Source organism: Oryzias melastigma, linkage group LG1 (assembly GCF_002922805.2).
Source record: "Oryzias melastigma strain HK-1 linkage group LG1, ASM292280v2, whole genome shotgun sequence".
In the NCBI taxonomy this organism is placed as follows: Eukaryota; Metazoa; Chordata; class Actinopteri; order Beloniformes; family Adrianichthyidae; genus Oryzias; species Oryzias melastigma.
In genome coordinates, this window is record NC_050512.1 from 17,745,574 (window position 1) to 17,765,886 (window position 20,313).

The following is a 20,313-nucleotide window of genomic DNA, read 5'->3' on the forward strand; positions in this document are numbered from 1 at the left end:
AATGTGTCACCCACATCAGTTATGTTGATTACAGTTTGTAAATTTGCAGGTAAATGAGTATTTAAACCGTGTTATATTATATAAAAACACAGTTACTTGTTAATCTCCTGATCTGCTGTTTGCATTCTTTTAGCTCGGTGAACCCACATCTTTTACCAGTCTAAGCAAACCCTCTGCCAAAAGGATTCATTCTACTGGAGCACTTTATTTAGGACAAATCATATGTAAAAATGCTAATTCATTTCAACTGTACCCTTAAAATTTCATAATTTCTAGACATTTTTTCAATTTAATTGTTGTTGTTTTTTTATGTCTTTATGTAGTTGGTCATTATATCCATTTTATCCAGATATTCAACAGTAGCATTCTGAAAATCTGTGTTGCATCTCTTAAAAAACATTTTTTTTAAGTAGATTCAAGTTTTCACTTTCAGTTGGTTCATCTTATTTGTATCTGTTTTCACTTCTCAGAGCTTGTCCTTGAGTTATTTATGTAAGTAATTATGCACAACATGCTACATTTCTCTCTCCCTGCAGAATATCCATGAGCTCCGATTTTCCACACTACAGTTTCAGGATGCCAAATATAGGGTTCCAAAACCTTCCCCTTAATATCTACATCGTGGTGTTTGGGACAGCCATCTTCGTCTTCATCCTCAGCCTCCTCTTCTGCTGCTACCTAATAAGGTACGAGCCAAACTCAATCATTTTTGGATTAGAATAGGATTAGATTAGAATTAGGATCTTTATAGTGGATGTTGTTGGTCTGCCATGATGGCGTCATTCTGATCTTTCTTCTTTCTGGGAACTTTATTGGGTTTAGCAAAATAACAACAGTTCTATTAGCTTTGTGAGAAGTTCAGAAAGCTAAGATAAATTGGAAGATTAAATAAGAAGAAGCACATTTTTGTTCTTGAGATTAATTATAATACCTTAAGGCCCTGCCATAGTTTTGTTTGTGCCTTACAACTATCAGATCGTTGATGTGAAGACTTGTGAAGTAAAACCGCATATCTTTGATCCGACAAACGGAAAATACTTTACTTGGGATTAGTTACATCAATTGAATAAATCTAACTGCAGGACACTGGTGAAAACGTCTTTGGCGTTATTTTTTTCCTTTTAATAAATATGTGGTTAAGAATGAGTGTCTTTCACAATTGGTCAGCGTGTTTGAACAGCACAGTTTGGAAGGTAACACTGATACTAAACTTGGAAGTATTTCTCTAAATTTAAAAGAAACTAATCGCAAAATATATTTAAAACTTGTTTTTTTTTTTATTATTATCATGGCACTTGGCGTCAAAGAATTTAAATATAATGTTTTATCTTAACTTCATCTCAGAGCTTGTTTTTGCAATAATTAGGACACATACTGGATATTTGATCAGAATCCACCTTTCTTATTTTGCTGCAAAAAGAGTAGTTTCAACTCAGCTCTTGGCTTCCCTTTAGTTCTAATTATCCTGTGCTAGCTGCTAATGCTTCTGGACTGAACACAAATAATCCCCAACATTGTTTTATCTAAGACAGTGAGAAGCTCTAATAGTCTCCCCTCACCATCCTGTCAAATCCAATTTGCAGGGCAAATGGTAAGTAAAATAAAATACATTTAGTTCTTCATATTCCCGTTTACAAAAAAAATAATGAAAAATGTCTTTGATCCAGTACCATGATTCAGGTTTATCCACTAAAGTTAAAAAAGATCTAATTTGCTTTATTTATTAAAAAAGAAAAGCTTTTAAAGCTGCAGTCTCCCAAAGGGTCAGCAGGGTTTGTGAGTGCATGACACCACATTGGTGTCGTCAGCATCTTTCTATAGACATTTAATGCATTAACACTGAGGGTTTCTAATTCAGAAAAAAGTGCATTTTTAGCAAATATCACCTATAAACGCTGTCAGAGACACACCAGTGAAAGTGAAGTCCTCTGCAACATCGCTCTTGCCTGCTTCTGACAGAAGAGTGAAGAACCCACTCTTCAAGCTGATGTGACATTCCAACAGAGCTCGATCTGCACACACATTTTGACAGAAGGCAGACTCTCACAGAAATACTCAACCGCTTCTCTCAGTAAGACACGAGTCTGTGCAGACAAGTGAAAAATCTGTAGTGTGGTTTGCACAAGCCAGTAGATGTATTTATTTAGCCTTGGGTTTTTCCTTTGGAGAAGCAGAAGATGCAGTTGGGCTGTGTTTAAAAAGATGTAATGAAGTAGAAGTGCACTAATGTAGATATTTTTTTGCACACACAGGGAGCATTTTAAGTGGTTTCAAATAATCGCTTGAGTAAAGAAAAGTGCAATAATGATTCTTGCATTGGAGCCTTTGCCTCAGTTCCCTCTAAGAATCACCCATAAGTCAGCCGTGACCCACTGACCCTTGACCTTGGCCTTTACCCTTGGGAGTCTCTGCACCTTTACTTGCTGACTTCCTTCAAAATGTCAGTTTCTCTCCTAGACTGTGCTGCTTGTTTTACAGATTCCTCTCACTCAGCTGCGAGAGGTTAAGATTACTAGTAATGGAGGTAAATCTTACAAACTTATGAATTTCTTTTATCTCTCTGCTCTTTATCCCCACCCACCCTCCGTTTCTGCATATTTAAATCTCCCTCTCAGCACATAAATTCTTATATTGATCCGTGCTTGTCATCTTATCTGTTTACTGTGTTTATTGCGTTCATGTTGAATCTGTTGGTGCTCCACTCCTAACTTGGAGTTGTGCAAACCTGCAGTTTTGATGTCGTGTAAAACACATTTTGGACTGTTTAAGTTTTTATTTGACTTAAAGTGTAGCTCTTTTTTTGTTTATGTGCTTATTGTTGCATTACTAAATTAAATCCTTTAAATTAATCAGTGCAATCTTGAATATGTTACACTGATTTAACTTGTTTGTCCCTCTTAGCTTATCTTTTTGGCTGAAAAAATGTATTTTAATAAGCTGAAGCTGAATTCAAAAGGTTACGTGGAAGGAAAAATTCCCCCTTAATTCTATTCTTGTCATTTTTGTCCATGTTATTCATTTTTCTTAACTTTTCCAGGATCTGTAAACTTGTCTCTTTTTTTTGCCAGTTGGAGATCACTAACTAATCATAGATATGTTCTGTCTTTGCCTCTCTGCAGGTTACGGCACCAGGCGCACAAAGAGCTATATGCATACAAACAAGTAAGAACATGCACTCCACTGTATAGCTGCTTCATGCATTTGATCATCCAGATCAATTTTTCTTTTAAATAAAACTACTGTTTTTCACACACATGTAACCTTGTAAAAGTTCAAACAAGCAGCAACTAGTGGCTCAGCTGGAAGTGACATTTTAATAGCCAAGGCTGACCGCATAACTTAAGCCAATAAAACAACAGTATGGATACAGATGGGACCGACAAGGCCACCATGTTCCTAAAGTGTGTAACATCAACATGAAAACAGCACACAAACAGACACCGTGTTCGAACAGATGTTACTGTGACAGTACCTTTTTATTCATTGAGCACATTATGAGTTGTGTTCTAATGACAGCGCCACGTCCAAGTCCTGCTTCGGTTTACATAAGACCATCAAACCCATAAAGTTTGTTCATTCACAAACGGCAGCCGCGTATTTGTGAGAATCCATGTTCTGGAAACTAGTTGCTATAAAAACCAAGCATCTGTTCTTGGTTTATTCTGTTTTATGAGGCAGTTTTTGTGTAAAGCGCTCTTTTTAATGCTGGGATCTCTTTCTGTTAGTGATGGTCTCAGTTGAGTTGTCTCCTAATTTTGCTTTGTGCCCCCTTAGGTCATCCAGAAAGAAAAGGTGAAAGAGCTAAATTTGCATGAGGTAAGAGCCTGTTATCTCTGCCACTTCAGTGTAAAAATGTCTTGTTCCAGTTCTGAGAGCAAGACTAGCTCTTTTAACAAACCCAGACAAGCACACTTTGTACTATGATAGCATTTTGTACATTTTGAATGTACTAATCCAGCCTCGGTAATGATTAAACAATGTGTTATTTTGTTGTGTTGCATTTTGTGTAAAAATGGGAAACAAACCAGCTAATGGAAAAATACTGAACTTGAGTTGGGTCATGTGCTTAAGAGGCGGGTGGACACACGCCATCCTAATCATCTGTTGTTGTCTTCTTTTGTGCTCTTTCTGTTATTTTGTAAGCTGTTGAGACACTCGTGGAGTTTTGTTTGACGTTAACTGCTCACATGACTTACTTTCATGACAATCATGCAGCTTAATTATAAGTCCCCTCCCCAGTCTCATTACATAATTTGTCATGTCAGCCTAGCTTCTTTGGAAAATTACTAGTTTAAAGAAACATAGCAAGCTTTACTTTAAAGTCTTCGCTCAAAATAAACAATTCTGTGTAACACAAAGGAATAGCTAAGAATACTGTCTTAACTGTTTTCTTTTTTTTTGGTTGGAATTTCCCAGTCTGTGTTTGAACTTCATGCTCCGTTGTTTGCGTCTAGAGAAACTCAGACATCAGAAAGCTTTATGCAAGGGGAGTCTGGGACACAGAAGCCAAGCTAAGGATCTTTGAGGACATGAATGGAGGCATAATGAGTGAACGGCCTGTTTATGGACACATCAGAAAGCTTTATGCAAGGGAAGTCTGGGACACAGAAGCCAAGCTAAGGATCTTTGAGGACATGAATGGAGGCATAATGAGTGAACGGCCTGTTTATGGACACATAAGACAGTCCTGGAGACATGTCAACATTTTATGGAATGTGTAGAAAAGGAGTGGGATCAGTTTGCGGGTCGTTGCATGCTCAAGTGTTTTGTCATGCGTTACTCAACCCAGTTTTCTAGAACAGTTCTCCTTTTGAAGACCAGCTTTAAGTGAACTGAACAACAATGGTGATGTAAAAGAAACGAGCATTGTGAATGTTTGTACACAAAATGATGCCGATGGGATTATTTGACATGAATTTGCAGCTCCAGCAGTATAATGTCTTCTAAAATATATTTATGTGGGGCACTCTTATTTGGAGCAAATAAACAAACAGATGGATAATTTTAAGTTTTCTGTCTTTACCAGAGAACACACATTTAGTCGCACAACGACATAACACTACTCTTTCTCAAAATGAGTTAAAAAATATAGAACTTTGTTTTTCCTTTTTAAGTAAAATTATCAGCTAATGGAACTTCTAGAATCTGTCTTAATTAGATTTACTAAAATAATGTGTGATATCTTGGCTTTAAAATGAAATTACAAAACAATAATACTTTATTAATTCCAAGAGAAATCTTGAAATTAGCTATAAACAATTATTTTTTTTTAAATGTCAGATCTTAATTTCCGTTTCATTCGTGAATCGTGAATCGAATCAGATCGCCACCTAAGCAATGATCCACAGCCCTACTCTTCGCCAGCTGTCCTACCAACAACTCAGAAGCGAAGTTCTGATGAACTCCAGCAGCTCTGCAGAAACTATATCCTAGAAAACAACAGCTTTTAATTTTTTTTCCTAAAAACTGCATAATCGTAATTAAAATACCACTTTAAAAATTGATCAGAAGATGATTGGAGGGTGGTATTTACACAATTTCCCCTTAAATATATCCTATTTCAAGCGCTACAATGATTCAATGGTTCTTCTTTCTAGACTATAATCATCTTAAGGTTTGACTAGAATGTTTCATAAATTAAATATAAATATGCTTACTTTCAAACTTCTGTTGCTTTGTACTGTTAGGATTTATTCAAATCCAGTTTCCCCAAATCAAGTAAGTCTGTTTCTAGAAACAAGACCACCCATCGTGCACAAATCAACTGCTTTAAAATCTTATGTAAAGTAAAAAAAGAACTTGTTACGATATATTTATGATCAGATGGTTCAAAAAGATATACATAAGATTCACTTAAACAAGTCATTGCATCTCACTGAAAAGTTACAAGTTAAGACACTTTTAACAAGATGTTTAAACTGGAAACTATCGACAAATACTTTTTGAGATCTTTTTTTGTTTTTGCACTGAAGGACTGTTGATCTGAACTCGTGCTTCAGTCCTTAAAATGGTTATTTTAGGCAAAAAAAAAACAACTTAAAATCAACTTTTAATATTTTCTTTAGAATAATGCACTCTTTAATCTATTGAATTTAGGTGAACTTTTGGTCAATTTGTAGGGTTAATTTGGATCATAAACATAAGTAAATGCTTTTAACAGGTTATATGTAAGGAGGTCCACAAGTTGATTGACTAAAACTCACTACAGTAAATCTCTATTTTGCATGTTTTTTTTCGTAAGATAAAATGAGGAATAGAAGGTTGTTTGTAGTTTAAATCTGTTAGATAACCACTGTGAATGTGACATAAAAACCTCTTAAGAACATTTATCTATTCATTAGTAAAGGAAAGAAAAGCAGACTTCCTAATGAGAGATATTTCTATACCCAAAACTCCAGAAGCGGGGTGGCTATGAGCCCCCATACTGCTCTTTTCATCCACAGTTTTCCATCGAGCCATAAAGAACAGAACTTTGAGGAAAAAAAAGAGGAATTTGTGTTTCTAAAAAGAGTAATTGTTGCTGGGTTTGACAGCCAAAACCAAAGAGGGAAAATAAACCCTTCAGCCATTAAAGACCTACCCCCCGGGGGCTGAGGTTTTGTATGGGGAATGCTGGTCAGACTAACAATTCCCTTTCCAGTCCTCTCATTGTGAACCGCTTTGCTGGTCATTGCTCACTCTTGGAGCAGATAGATGGGTGTGGACACATAAGAGCCTCCCTCTGCTCCACACTTCCCACTGTACCCCCAGAGATCATTCCACGAGCTCCTACTGACACATCAGTTCTGACGGTTCAGTCTCTTCACCTGCCTTCACACTGGAGAGACTCCACCATCTGCAGCTGTTGTTGACATGGTTGTGTGACCCCTAAGTGAAAAGGTCATTCACACATCTGCTGGTTTTAAATCTCAGCTTCTCTGTTTCACATGTCGCACGTTCCTTCTCGGAACGCTGAACCTCGCAGTGACCCCTGATGCTCCACGTGTACGATTTGCAGTTTAATAGTTTTGGTGATCTCTCACAATTCTTTTAAAGTTCAATGAGTTGATAAAAAAAGTATTAAATTGGTAGATGATCTGAAATTCTCCAATCAAAAAGAAAACAAGAATTTCTTTGACATAGTTTGTGGAAAGCTGCAGCTATGTAAATATTTAGTTCGTCCGAGGATCACTCGACATGTGCAGCGATGCCTTTGTGCCTCTGGGCAGAGTGTGTGGTCCTCGGATATAAATCTATCGTGGGCAGAGGACACAGTATCTGTGGACTTGTGTTGTCGCACAAGAAGCTGGTAAGAAAACTGTAGCCTGGCATGCGTTTCTTGGTTACAAGGTCCCTGTAATCAAATGACAAGGAGATTACACGATCTCTGCTGACGTCTGAGTTTAGGGATGTCTTCATTTATCATATTTATAGCTGCAAGGTGCTTTGAAATTGGTCAAACTTAAATATTAGCTGTAGTTGTTAGTCTTCTTTACATGTTTTAATTGAAATCCTTAGATAAGTTATCACCCAGCTAGTAACCAGATCATGAACCCAGAAATGTACTTTTATTCAAACAAATGGCAGCAAAAACAGCATTCTTGATTAATTCTGTTCCAATGCAGTACCCTTAAACGTTCTTTTTTTAACTATTTTAACCTCATTCGCCAGCAGAAAAGTAAATGAAAATATCTTTATAGCAGGGGTGTCAAACTCAATCACACAGGGGGCTAAATCCAAAACACACAGTAGGTTGAGGGCCGAGTAGGACAAGCATAAAAAACAAAATTTTAAACTTTTAAAATGTAACTTTTTTCAGCATAAATATGAATAAATAAACATAAACCTCAAATAGCTTTTAATATTTTGCTCTCCATAAATATATATTCTGTCAAAATTGGGATGGTGTACAAGATGACATTGGGTCGTTAATAATAATAATAATAATAAAAATATAAAACGGTCTGGGGGTCCGAATATAAGTACCCTGTGGCCCGGATCCGACCCCCAGGCCTTGACTTTGACACAATGCTGTATGCTAATCCTATATGCCATAACTTGAGTTCAAGATGTCCCCCGGATGAATAAGAATGTTCGACATTATCTATTTAAGGTTTCTAGGCACTTGGATTTAGGGCTGCCACCATTAGTCAATTAGTTGCAACTATGTCGACTTTTAGACTTTTTTTTTTTTTATATATTTCAAAATTATGGTCCATTCTTTCTAACACCGCATCTGCCATTGCCATAGTCCTAATCTGGGCCCGTAGTTCTAGGAAGACTCAGATACCATAACAGCACGCCAGTGGAGCTTGAAAGTGTGGGAAACATAAACAAAAATAAAAAACAAAAGTGTCCAAAGCAATATATGCAAGGCAGAACTTGTGTTCTATGGCTGCACAACAACGATGCATGAACACCTGAAGAGGAAGCAGGTTGTGTATGATATCATCTAGGTCTAAGATAGCATTAGCGCAAATAGAGAGCGAACTTATTAGCTAAATGTTTTCTGTGCATCCCTGTAACCTCTACTTCTTTAGAGAAAAATGTCTCTGCTGAAGGGAGCATCTGCTCTCAAAAGGGATCAAGTCTTTACATTCAGTTTGGAAATTACCCAATTAGTCGACTAATCATGAAAATTAATTGATTATTCAACTACTGAAATAATAGCGGCTATGTGGATTACCTTTTCCTCCTGAAAGGAATAAAAGTGTTTGTAAAAGTGGTACATTCATGATGGTAGATTTTACTCTAAGATATAATGAAACTAGAAGTAGTGATATAAAAAAAAGCTGGTAAAAAGGAAACATTTTTTTTCATTTCTCTACTTATTTAATTTCTGTTTCTATTAAATCTACTACAATATAGATTAATTTTGGAAGGCAGACTTACAGTAGATAAAGTTTTTTAACCTCTTATTGTGCATAAGTATATATTGGTAGGAATCAGAGGACTTTCCACTCGTGGATGAAAAATATTTCCTCGGAATATCTGACATTTGCATCCACGGAAACGTTATACTACATTTCTCTGTTTGCTTTCCTGCTGATAAGCAGCTCTTTTATGACCTTCAGCGAACATGTGCACCATTGTTTATAAAAAACCTCCATCTACATCATCAGATTGGTATAAATGTCACAGGTGTTGTGCTTGTTAAAGGTGTGTGTCCATTTAAAACAAAGACAAACATCTGTTTCGTAGAAATTCCTCGATGTCTTTTGTTGTTACTGTTCAAGGAAATCTACAGCCGAGGTCAATAAAAACCTGCAGGTCCACCATGATTTCCATTTATTTTATGATCTCAAGACTGGACATGCAGGATGAAAACTGGTGGATAGAATATTTGTGTTTATTGTATATCAAAAGGAAACTATTCTGCTCTTTTTGTGTGACTTGGGCCACAGGTTTGTTGTTCATTTATACTAGAAAAATCTTGTTTGGATGACTTAAACATTCAAAGTTGCTTTATAGTTTGACTGAAACGGCGACCATGTGTTTTTGTTTCAGATATGTGCAGTATGCTTGGAGGAGTTCAAACAAAAAGATGAGCTGGGGATTTGCCCGTGCAAACATGCCTTTCATAGGAAGTGAGTACATGCTTTTATGTATGTGAATGCACAGACGAACACTATAAAAGATGCACGGATCAGTGCAGATTTGGTTCGTTTCATTTGCATCCTTTTATGTTAATATTATAAGTGCATTACATCAAGACGGGGAAAAAAAATCCCAAGTTTATCCCACGCTCCCTCCATGCTCTACTATTTCAGCGGAGTTGTTTACAGCAGCGTGATACGTCCCTTGACCTACTTTTTTCCCACCCGTTGCCACAAGGGTGGTGACCGTTCACAGCACACACTGTGTTCACAAGTAAGGACGTGCTGTTTGTGGGAGGGAGGAAAACGTTTTTGACACAATTTTTAAGACAATTTTACTGACACTATAATCTCCAAATGACTCAGTACGACTCTAAAAAGGGAAGAGATTATGTATCAGACGCGAAGAAAAATCAGAAAACATCTGTACCAACTTTGTCTCCCTCCTTGATAACCAAACTAAATGGAGCTCTGCATCCCGTCAACACAGATCTCCCATTTATCATGCAGTAATGACCTCATGGCTGCCGTTTAATTGTGCAAGCCCCCGTAACCCAATGAAGTCAGTACAGTTGCTGAAATAAAAATAGACTCCAATGAAATGTTATTGTGGCTGAGGTTAATTGAATGTTAGTGGTGATGTTCTCTGTGCTGCAACAAAGACACAAAATGTCCCAACTGTCAAAACTGGTTCGTAGGGCAGATGCAATTTAAATAAGTACAATAAAAAAAACCTGAAGATTTTGTGCAAAATATTGAGTTCAGGAGTCTGATTGTAGGGTGGTATAATATGACTATTCATATGGCTTATGACAAATGAGCATTTAGTTGGCTTTTTTAAACCATGACCACTCCCTGTCTCCCAGGTGCCTCATCAAGTGGCTGGAGGTTAGGAAAGTGTGCCCGCTGTGCAACATGCCCGTCCTCCAACTGGCCCAGCAGGCCGGCAGCACGGAGCCCCCCGCTCCTGTCCCGCAGCCTTTGCCCGGAGTGGAGAACCTGGTGTAGCAGAACTGAAACGGTACATGAACATCCATCACACGCCCTCACACCCGTGAGGGTGCGGACAGAAGAAGTCGCTTCACACAAATGTACAAAAACAAACAGTGCTTCTGCAGCCTTCATCTTCATCATCCTCACCGCCCGTCTTTGCATTCAGTCACGAGAGGATTTTCTTCACAGCAGCTCCGGTCGACAATGAACTGTTTCTCTCAAAGTGGACAATGAGGACAAAGCTGATGCCGAGGAGCTTTCATTTGTGTTTTTGTCACAACCAAAGCACTTTTCTGGGGACACCAGCGAAAGGAGGAAGAAAACACAGAAGCCAAGAACTTTAATACACTAAAATATCTATTTTCTTTTTGTTTTTTTAACAAGCACTTTATCAAACCTTAATTGCTTGTGGATCTTAGTCCCAAGGTAATGTTATATATTTTATTCATAACTTTTTTTGTGTAAATAACAAATCCTAGTGTTTTTGGTTTGAATTGATGACTTATAAACTAATATCTCAAAGGGACAGGAGGAACTCTGCTGGAGAAGGGTTTGCACACAAACATGAAGTTACATTCAAAACAGCCAACAAACGTTTTGACTGACTTAATGTGAATATTTGGAGAAACGATGGTAACACAAAGACATGGACAGCTAAGCTCTGCCACTCCAGGAGTTCCTTAAGACTAAAACAAAAAAATCAAAGTTTCTGCTGCCAATAATAATAAACAGGTATCTGTGAGTGCAGCTGAACGCTCTGAGTTTAATAGAAACTTCCAAGTGATGCACATTTGCAGATGATGCATTGATGTGCTGCTGCATCGTTTGAATGGTTGAAGGTTACAGTGACTGGCTTTAAAGCTCAGAAACTACCATTTTTTAGAGAAACTCTGAAAGTACCATCACATATCTCTCAGCAAAGCTGAACAAACTCCTTCTCTACAACTGCACACTTTTTTGCTTCCATTTAATTTTTTTTTTTTATTGGTACTGTTGTATCAGGAGAACAAGTTTATGGTTCGGCACCTGCACCACATCCACTGCCTTCAGCAGAACCACTAGCCCAGCTTTTGGTTGTCAGCGACACTGCCAGAGTCGGGTGGTCAGCAGGTTGCAGTGGAACAGCAGTTTCATTCATGCAGGCTCGCAGATGGGACAGTTTAGCCTTTGGGCTGCAGCGTTCTGGTGCTTTCGTCTCTGCCTCTTTCTGTGCGGTACAGGGTGCTTTTGTTTAGTGCTACACTGACTCTGAGCTCTGCTTTTGTTTGGGCGCTTTAAGGAAAATTGGCGGTTTCGAAAAGCTTTTTCTGCACAGACTCTTGAGTGACATCGGAGGGGAAACAGTCGTCTGTAGCCGTACGGTACCAAGATGTGGCAATGAAGGATTTTTTTTTTTCTTTTTATGAGAATGAATGTTTGTGGTGACATCCCAGTTTTTCAAGAGATTTTCACTACTGACCATTAAAAATAGATTAAATTATTCTGATCAACCAAGTATTATTAGGTCATACCAACATAAGTTTACAGTTATAAATTTAAACGTCATCCTCATGCTGGAAGAGTTTAGGATGAATTCTCCTCACACAGTAAAAGGTTTTCTCAAAATTATGGAATTCAGGATTAATGCATCAGATGGCATTAACTACAAATATTTAAAGGTTTTTTTTTCTGTGCTTTAAAAAGTTTGTGATGGAAGAAATACTAAGAAAAATAATTATGAGAATTAACACACAAAAAAAACTAAACCATCAATGCAGTAATGCACATTTTTAGCATACCTCTACAACACATCTGATTGTAGCTTTACCTGCACTCATTTGTATGTTCTTTCTTTTTTTCTCAGCACTGTTACAAAGAGAGCAGCATCTTTAAAAAAAAAAAAAAAAAAAAAGTTACGCTGCCTTTCGCCTCAGCAAAATGTTGTTTCTTTACTCATGTTGCGTTTCTGTCCTCAAACAGCAGAGGAGACGGTTTCTGAGGAGCTTTCTGGGAAAATCATGTAAAAATAAGAGGTTTTTATGACTTTATGCAGAGTATGCCCTCACGTATAAATGTAAATTACAAAAGAAAGTACTTGTAAAAATCGCTGGGGGCCTAAAAACCTAAAAAGAGCTTTCCCACATTAGCTTTGAACCGTAGTTTTGGTGCGACAAAACTAAAAGAAAAAACTGTTCTTTTAAAGAATTTTTACTGCTCAAAGTGCAGAAATATTCCTCTATCTTATAATACCCCAGACAAGTCTTATCAAAGCTTTGTTTGCGTTAGATTTGTCACTGAATGTATGTTTTGTGAGAAAGAAGCAGAGATTTAATGTGAAAGCATGGTTACTTTGCCACTTGCATTGTTACATGTCGGCCCGTGGTAGTTGTGTATTAAAGTGCTCAAAAACAGCTCTTTGTAACGTAGTCAGCAGCTGACACCTTCCTGCCATTTCTGCTTATATCATTTTTATTATGTTTTTACCTGGGCTTCCTGATTTGCCTCGTCTGTACCTCGCCGAGCCCTTTTGAAGTGCCAACTTAAACCCTCTCAAATGTAAGAATACATTTGTATGTCTCACTTGTGTTCTAAAGAGGGAGTCTTTGTGAAGTACCCTCCCAAAACCCAGGACTGAATCCGTCATGAATACATTAATGTCTTCCCACAGCTGAAATCATCATTGACGTCAGTGTTAAAAATAGTCGCTCAGTCAGTCAGGAGGAGCGCGGTCTCGCAATGACAAAGCCAGAGATTTTTACCCAATCAGAAGGTGTGAGCGACGCTCTCCGAGGTGTTTGTGTGATGGTCGACGGCCCAGGAACACCTCTCCCAAATTAGGATAAAAATAGACTCAAGTGTTCATTTTCTCTTGCAGTTGAGTTTGATCCTATCTTCCATGATTTCTTTTTTTCTTGAACTGAACCTTACTTCCTTCCGTGTGTTTGGTGGTATTTATTCCTAGGTAGCTTATAAAAACTCACGAATAACGTCCCCACGCTCTGTCCAGACACCCCTCTTCCTTTCTTTTTTATTTTTTTTAACACTGATTGTTTGTGAACCTTCACAGACATTGTAAAACTAAGAATTCTGCAGCAGAATATTTTTGAACACAGTTTGCTGTACAGTATTTGTAAACTCTATTTTTGTATATTGCTATTTTGAAGAAAATAATATGCATTTTCTTTTCTTGTTTTTTGCTAATTTTGTGTTTCTTCATTTAAAAAGAAAATGTTGCATGTGACTGACTTGAACTGTAAATAAAAAAAAAATCCAAATTTTGGAAACATTGTTTTTTTTTCATGAATAGTAACACATTTATAGAAGTGTATTTGAGGTTAAAACAAAGACGTATTTGTTCAATTATAAACTAAAGGATTAATTCTTCATTTCTAAACAAAAGAAATCTATGATAGAAATTGTATTAAATTCAGTAATCTATTTTCATTTGATTATATTTTAATGGAGCTGTAACCTTTGGTCAAGAGAAACCTAATTTAGCCGCTAATAAACAAAGAACAGGGTACTTTGGGTTGATGGGGCATATATGCTAAACCAGCACCCCCTTGTGGTCAAATGTTGTAAGTGACCCTTTCTGCATCTTTTAAGTGATTTATATATATATATATATATATATATATATATATATATAAATGTTATTGTAAGATAAGCAGAACTCTAAAGACTTTTTTTCTGCAGCATTACTCAAAGAAAACAAAGATTATGAAAAACAGCCATAAGAAACAAACATGCACACCTAAAAAAATCAATGCACAATCTGCTGACAACACGCCAGACCACAGACCAAATAGTCTGCTTTATGTGAAAAATCCATCTAAACCAAAAAACCTACTAGATTAAAGTACTAAAAACCAAATTAATATTTATTTCTTTTGTAAATAACCACAGTATACGTGGGATGATACCCAACAGTTTGATTAATCACGTGCATAAACGCCTTATTATAAAATCTTTAGAACCTGCATAATCCCTTTCAGGGTCACGGGGCTGCTGAACACTACTGTTGCGCAAAGATGGGGTACACCCTGATCATGTTGCCAGTCTGTTGCAGGGCCACACATTCACTTTAGGACAACTAAGATTCACCAATTCATCTATGAAGCATGTTTTGGAGTGGTAGAGGAAGCCCACACATGCACAAGGAGAACATGCAAACTTCACACAAAGGACCCAGCTGGGATTCGAACCAGCACCTTCTTGCTGTGAGTTGAGTGCAAACCACTACACCACTGCGTAGTTTCTACAGTCTTCAATGTGTTCAGTATTGCAACCGTCTCTTCTTAAAGGTGGTACTTTAATCAAGTTTGTCGGCATAGAAACATCCTCAACTGAGTTTGCAGAACTCCTGCAGCTGAATTGATCAATTTCAGTGAACCAATTTGCATCATCGCAACACTCAAGGCACATCTGCTGCATAGTTGCACACATTCATTCAAAATGTATGAACCCTTTCATTCTAAAAAAAATATTTAATTGTTCCTTTTAAATAGTCTTTAAACAGTCTACAACCTGAGGATTTGATTCCTCCATTGGGGCTCTGGTTTTAAAAAGAAACTTTTCTTCAACTATAAGGCACATCAAGCAAAACAAAACAGTTGGATAGTAAGTATTTCCTGGCTGACTCCTGACTACATTACCCACAATGCACCAAAAAAAACCAAAAAACACTCAAGCGATGAGGCTTGCAGTTAACCACAAACATACTAAAACCTTTTTGGTGGATTTTTGAGCGCTGTGAACTGCAGAACAGTTTGAGGTCAGCACAACCAGAACTCGTACATAAAGCATGTTGGATTATAAGTTGGAGCTTCTGTTCTGCACAAAGAAAGGTCCATAAAGACATGGAGGTCAGAGTCTGGTGTGCATGCACAGAGTCCTGACCTGCACCCCATAGAACACCTTAGGGATGAATTGGAGTAGACTGAGAGCCAGATCGTCTTCACCATCATCAGTGCGACACCTGATGGAAGGATGGTCCAAAATTCCTAGAAACACACTCCTCAACCTTGTGGACAGTCCTCCCAGAAGAGTTGAAGCTGTAATAGCTGCAGAAGGTGGGCCGACATCATATTGAATGGGATGGCACTTCAGTTTGTGTGCGAGTCAGGTAAGCCAATACTTTTGGTAATATAGTGTATGTGGTACAGGATGTCTTATTTTGGAAGGACATATGAACGATGTATAAAGTTATTAACAGCCATGTTGAGGAAAAAAATCACCTGTTTCATTTATAAAAATTAAAAAAAAATTATATATGTATATATATATATATATATATATATACATACATTTATCATGATAGCAACAATAGCACAGTAAATCCAAATGTGCTTCACAGTTTACACTGTGGGATGTAACAAAAATTCTATTCAAATATTTCAGCAAATGTTTTCAATTGGTTTAAGTGTGTGGTTCAGTTCATATTTTTTGTGGTTTTAGTTAGAGGATATTTTTTTAATTTAATGTTTTTCATATCTCAAGAACTTCTTAAATTATGGTGTGTAAGAGTTCAAGATTTTACACATTTCATTAAATGTAGTTGGAACCATTTTTTATTATAGTCTTTGAAATAGTCATATGTTTAGTTTGTTATAGTGACCACTTTTTGTGCAAATATTTAATGTTTGCTACTAGTTAGAAAATTGGCAATTAAAAAAAAAAAGTTGAATTACACTTAAATCATGCAGCAGTGGAGGTTTTGTCTTCAGAAAGCCAGACAGAAATCTTACTTTCTTCTCTGGCTAATGATTGGCTCCAACATTCTGATCAGTGAGTACATTTAAAGTAAAATCATGAGACAAAAATTGGATTTAATTGCAATTTAATGTTTAAATTACATCTTTCTTAATGTCTTTGTGTGTTTTTGTATTCTGATTCTTCTGCAGCAAAGCCAGAGTGTCTCTCTTCTCGATTTTCCGGAGCTGTTTCTTCTTCATCCTCTTGATCTTTGTCGTATTCCGAATCTATGAAGTAGATTAGGGAGAAAGTATTTCATGACGCATTTCATGAAGCAGATGCATGAGAATCAAGACGGAGGATTTCCATGGAGTTTGACATACCACTTGCACAATCTCTGCTTTGCGCTCATTCTCTGCACGACGTTTCAGGTTTTCTTCCCTTCTCTTCCTTTTGTCCTAAAAAGACACACAGAGTTCATTGGAAAGGTCCCAGCATGGATCCTTCAGCGCACACATGCCTTCACGTTACCTCCTTCTGTCGAGCGTTCTCCTCTTTAAGCTTCAGAGCATAGGCCTTTAGCAGCTCCTTTTCCCGCTTGGCCTCCATCTTCTTCTCCCATGAGGAGCACAATGGTTTGTCTCGCAGCAAAGCAGAGAACCTGGAAAAGAAAGCATCCCATTTAACATGTGAGGACACAGACATTCACAGAATTACTGGAAGGGAACTCCGTGAAAACGAAATGGAAAAAAGAATGTAAGATTTTACTTTGGTGAACAAGGAAATCCCAAATTAAGAGTTGAAGTGGTGAATGGGGGGCGGGGGTGTCCCAACTAGGGATGTCCCTTTCCAATCACGTGATCGGAAATTGGGCCCAATCACGTTGTTGATGGCTCAATCGAAATTGGATGTTCGCGGATCAGAATCGGATATTTCATTTATTCTTATTATGATCAGCACTTCATATTTCCAACAGATTATTTTGGATAAATACTCCACTAGAAGTCTGCATGTCAGGAACAGATCACAAAATGTCATTGCTGTAAAATGCAGCAGAAAACAGCAGCAGCTCAAGCAGGAAGCTAACAAAAACAATTCAGTCAAGCTAGCTAGATGTTTGCAGATTCTGACTGCCGGGATCAATAACTCTTCAAAATGATTTGAATTGACAGCAAGTGTCTCTATTGTTTTTTTCCTAACACAAACAACAACCTCTAAAGACATTTCAACAGAAAAAGACAGTTTTTGTTCATTTTTTAACGTGAAGGTCTTCATGCTGAAGACAGACGGCTACAAAGCAGCTGCTAACTGTGCTAAGCTAAAAGCTAGCTCCGTGATTTAACTCCTTAGGACCTGAGCTGTTCTTTGATATACCCGTTTTATTTATCTGACAGAGAAATGAAAGTTAAGAAAATTAACTACTGTGGTAATAAAACCAAAAATGTGATGTCTTAAGAGCTCATCCATAAGGACATCCCTAATTCCAACTTCCGGGGAATCGCACTCCTCAGCCTTCCTGGAAAAGTCTTTGTCAGGGTACTGGAGAAGAGTCCGTCCGATAGTCAAACCTCAGATCCAAGAACAACAGTACGGTTTCAGTCCTGGTTGTGGAATAGTGGACCAGCTCTACACCCTCTTCAGGGTGCTGGAGGGTTCGTGGGAGTTCTCTCATCCAGTTCATGTGTTTTGTGGATTTGGAGAAGGCGTTTGACCGCCTTCCCCGTGGTGTCCTGTGGAGGGTGCTCTGGGAGTATGGGGTCCGAGAGCTTTACCGAGGGCTGTCCGGTGTCTGTATGACCGGAGCAGGACCTCCAGAATGTATTGGAGCAGTTTGCAGCTGAGAGTGAAGCGGTCACCAGGATAAAGCTCGGAGTAGAACCGCTTCTCATCCACACTGAGAGGAGCCAGTTGAGGTGCCTCGGACATCTGGTCCGGATGCCTACTGGACGCCTCCCTGAAGAGGTGTTCCAGGTATGTTCCACTGGGAGGAGGCCCCGAGAAAGACCCAGGACAAGCTGGAGAGCCTACATCTCTCAGCTGACCTGGGAACACCTCGAAGTCCCCCCAGAGGGGCTGGAGGAAGTGGCCGGGGAGAGGGAAGTCTGGGCATCTTTGCTTAGACTGCTGCAACCACGACCCCGTACCAGACGAGCAGAAGAAGATGGATGGATGGACTAACTAGCATATATAAATACTTTTGTGGGCACAAATTACTCTTATGTACACAAATCAGCATTTTATAAACGCAAATTAGTATCTTGTGGGCGCAATTACGAAACCAATTCAAAAATTAGAATTTTATTAACATTTTTGCGCTTTTGTAGACACAGTTAAGTATTTAATGGTCAAAAATCACTCAAACTATCTCTGTATATACAAAGAAACTTCAAATATTGATATACATACACTTGTGTGGACAAACGTGTGTGTTGTGGAGACAAATGAATAGGAATTGAAGATATTAAAATTAGTTTGAGGGGATAACGCATTATTTTGACTGTGGGAGCCCCTGAGAGGATGTGCTGGAGTCTCCCTTACCTCTGTTTGCTACGGTCCTTCCACACTCGTCCTGATTTGGGTTTCCCCAAAGGAATAACCGCGCTCTGTTTGACATTGGGAGCAGGAGGAGGTTTCTTCTTCTTCTTCTTTGGGATGATTTCTGAACTCGCAGGAGCCGTTTCTGCAGGCTCACGTTTTAGCACGTCGTCGTCTCCGCTAGCGTTACCGCTCTCTGCTTCCCTCGGCTCTTTGTCGGGTTTTTCTAACTCTGGTTTCGTTGACCCACTGGACTCGTTTTCGACTAGCTCGCTGGGTTTGCTTTCTGGCTCTACCGTGTTCGGTGCCTCCACTGTCGGTTCGCTTTCTGGCTCTACCGTGTTCTGTGCCTCCACTGTCGGCAGCTCTTGGAGAACGGAGCGCCTCGTCCTTCTGCTCGGAGTCTTCACCGGGGCGGCGGGAGCGCACAGTCTGCGGCCACTCCTGGTCCGCCTGGGCTCCTCCTCGGGTACCGCTTCGGGAGCGGGATTTTCTTCCACCACCGCGGGCTTTACTCTTTTGGGCATATTTTGAGCTTAACTATCAACAACATACAAACGCAGAAACTTCACACACGTGGGTCCAGCCTGTGTCTTCCTGCCATACGTCATTCTGTTTCCGGATTTCAGTGTGATAAATTAAACAAAAATACGCATTACTGCCACCTACAGGTTTGGTGGCGAAGGTGCAGCCTGCAGTTAGTATTTGCAGTGAGGAAAAATGGTTTCAAGTGGCCTAACTACTGATATAGCACTTTTCGCACACTAAAATTATACAGTATACAAAAAGTATAGAATTTTGCACTAACAGAAAAGCTGCTAAAACAATGTACACGTTTTCTTAAACTTGAGAAAAATGTGTTTTGTTTTAATTTCAACACATTAATGATTTTATCTATGCCTTTAAACCTCCTTGCAAGTTCAATAATCTGGTTATTTTAATTTTAAAATGTTGCACTTGGTATCGAGTTCCATGTACATTGACTATAGGATGATCATGTACTGTATGATGTTGCGTATGTGCATTTGTCAACAAAGTTCATAATTGTAAGAAAAAATACCATGATAGTACTGTAAAGCAACACACAGAGAAACGTGCTGCTAAAATACCTATAATGCGTAGACATTACGGTTATGATTATGGCTTTGGAACAGATGGGAGGTAGTGTTGAGTAAAAAAATAAAATTTTGATCAAGAATTAGGTCGAATGTTCTGTGATACCATAATCAGACGGTTTGGATGTATGCAGAGAATTTGTGTTTCTTTTTTTATTATATGCTTAATTAAGTAAGATAAGACAGTAAAAGGCTGACCAAGGAGAAGATAGATATAGGCACTGAAAAACTATATTAAATATTATGAAAAGGTAACTAAATACAGGATTGTGCTTTTGTGTTGTCCTCCCCAAGGGAAAAGGTTATCTATCTAAATAAACTAGTAAATAAATTAGTAAGCCTATTTGTCTGTACCAAAATGTATTTATTATTCAAATAACATGTTTCTGAAATAAACATAATGACCTTTTATTAGTTGTAAT

General features: G+C 38.2%; 2 protein-coding genes across 4 annotated transcripts in view; one reads left to right on the forward strand and one right to left on the reverse strand.

The window, feature by feature from the left end:
* rnf24 (ring finger protein 24) overlaps positions 1 to 13,816 on the forward strand; it is a 23,555-nt gene extending 9,739 nt beyond the window's left edge. For both annotated transcript variants that reach the window (XM_024289746.2, XM_024289745.2), the window contains exons 2-6: positions 537 to 686; positions 3,120 to 3,162; positions 3,775 to 3,816; positions 9,487 to 9,566; positions 10,442 to 13,816. In XM_024289746.2, coding sequence (XP_024145514.1) covers positions 544 to 686; positions 3,120 to 3,162; positions 3,775 to 3,816; positions 9,487 to 9,566; positions 10,442 to 10,583 — 450 coding nt within the window. In that variant the 5' untranslated portion in view covers positions 537 to 543 and the 3' untranslated portion in view covers positions 10,584 to 13,816. The remainder of the gene's footprint in view (positions 1 to 536; positions 687 to 3,119; positions 3,163 to 3,774; positions 3,817 to 9,486; positions 9,567 to 10,441) is intronic.
* Positions 13,817 to 16,369: 2,553 nt separating this feature from the next.
* On the reverse strand, positions 16,370 to 19,403 carry ccdc86 (coiled-coil domain containing 86). Of its 2 annotated transcripts, XM_036212540.1 has the most exons (5): positions 19,127 to 19,403; positions 18,780 to 19,084; positions 16,773 to 16,902; positions 16,625 to 16,699; positions 16,370 to 16,528 (listed from the first exon to the last, which is right to left on the reverse strand). In XM_036212540.1, exons 1-5 carry the CDS (start codon positions 19,301 to 19,303, stop codon positions 16,394 to 16,396), a joined length of 822 nt encoding a protein of 273 aa, XP_036068433.1. In that variant the 5' UTR covers positions 19,304 to 19,403; the 3' UTR covers positions 16,370 to 16,393. The 2 variants fall into 2 exon arrangements, with proteins under 2 accessions (XP_036068433.1, XP_024145031.1); XM_024289263.2 differs by having other exon boundaries at positions 18,780 to 19,401.
* Positions 19,404 to 20,313: the final 910 nt, after the last annotated feature.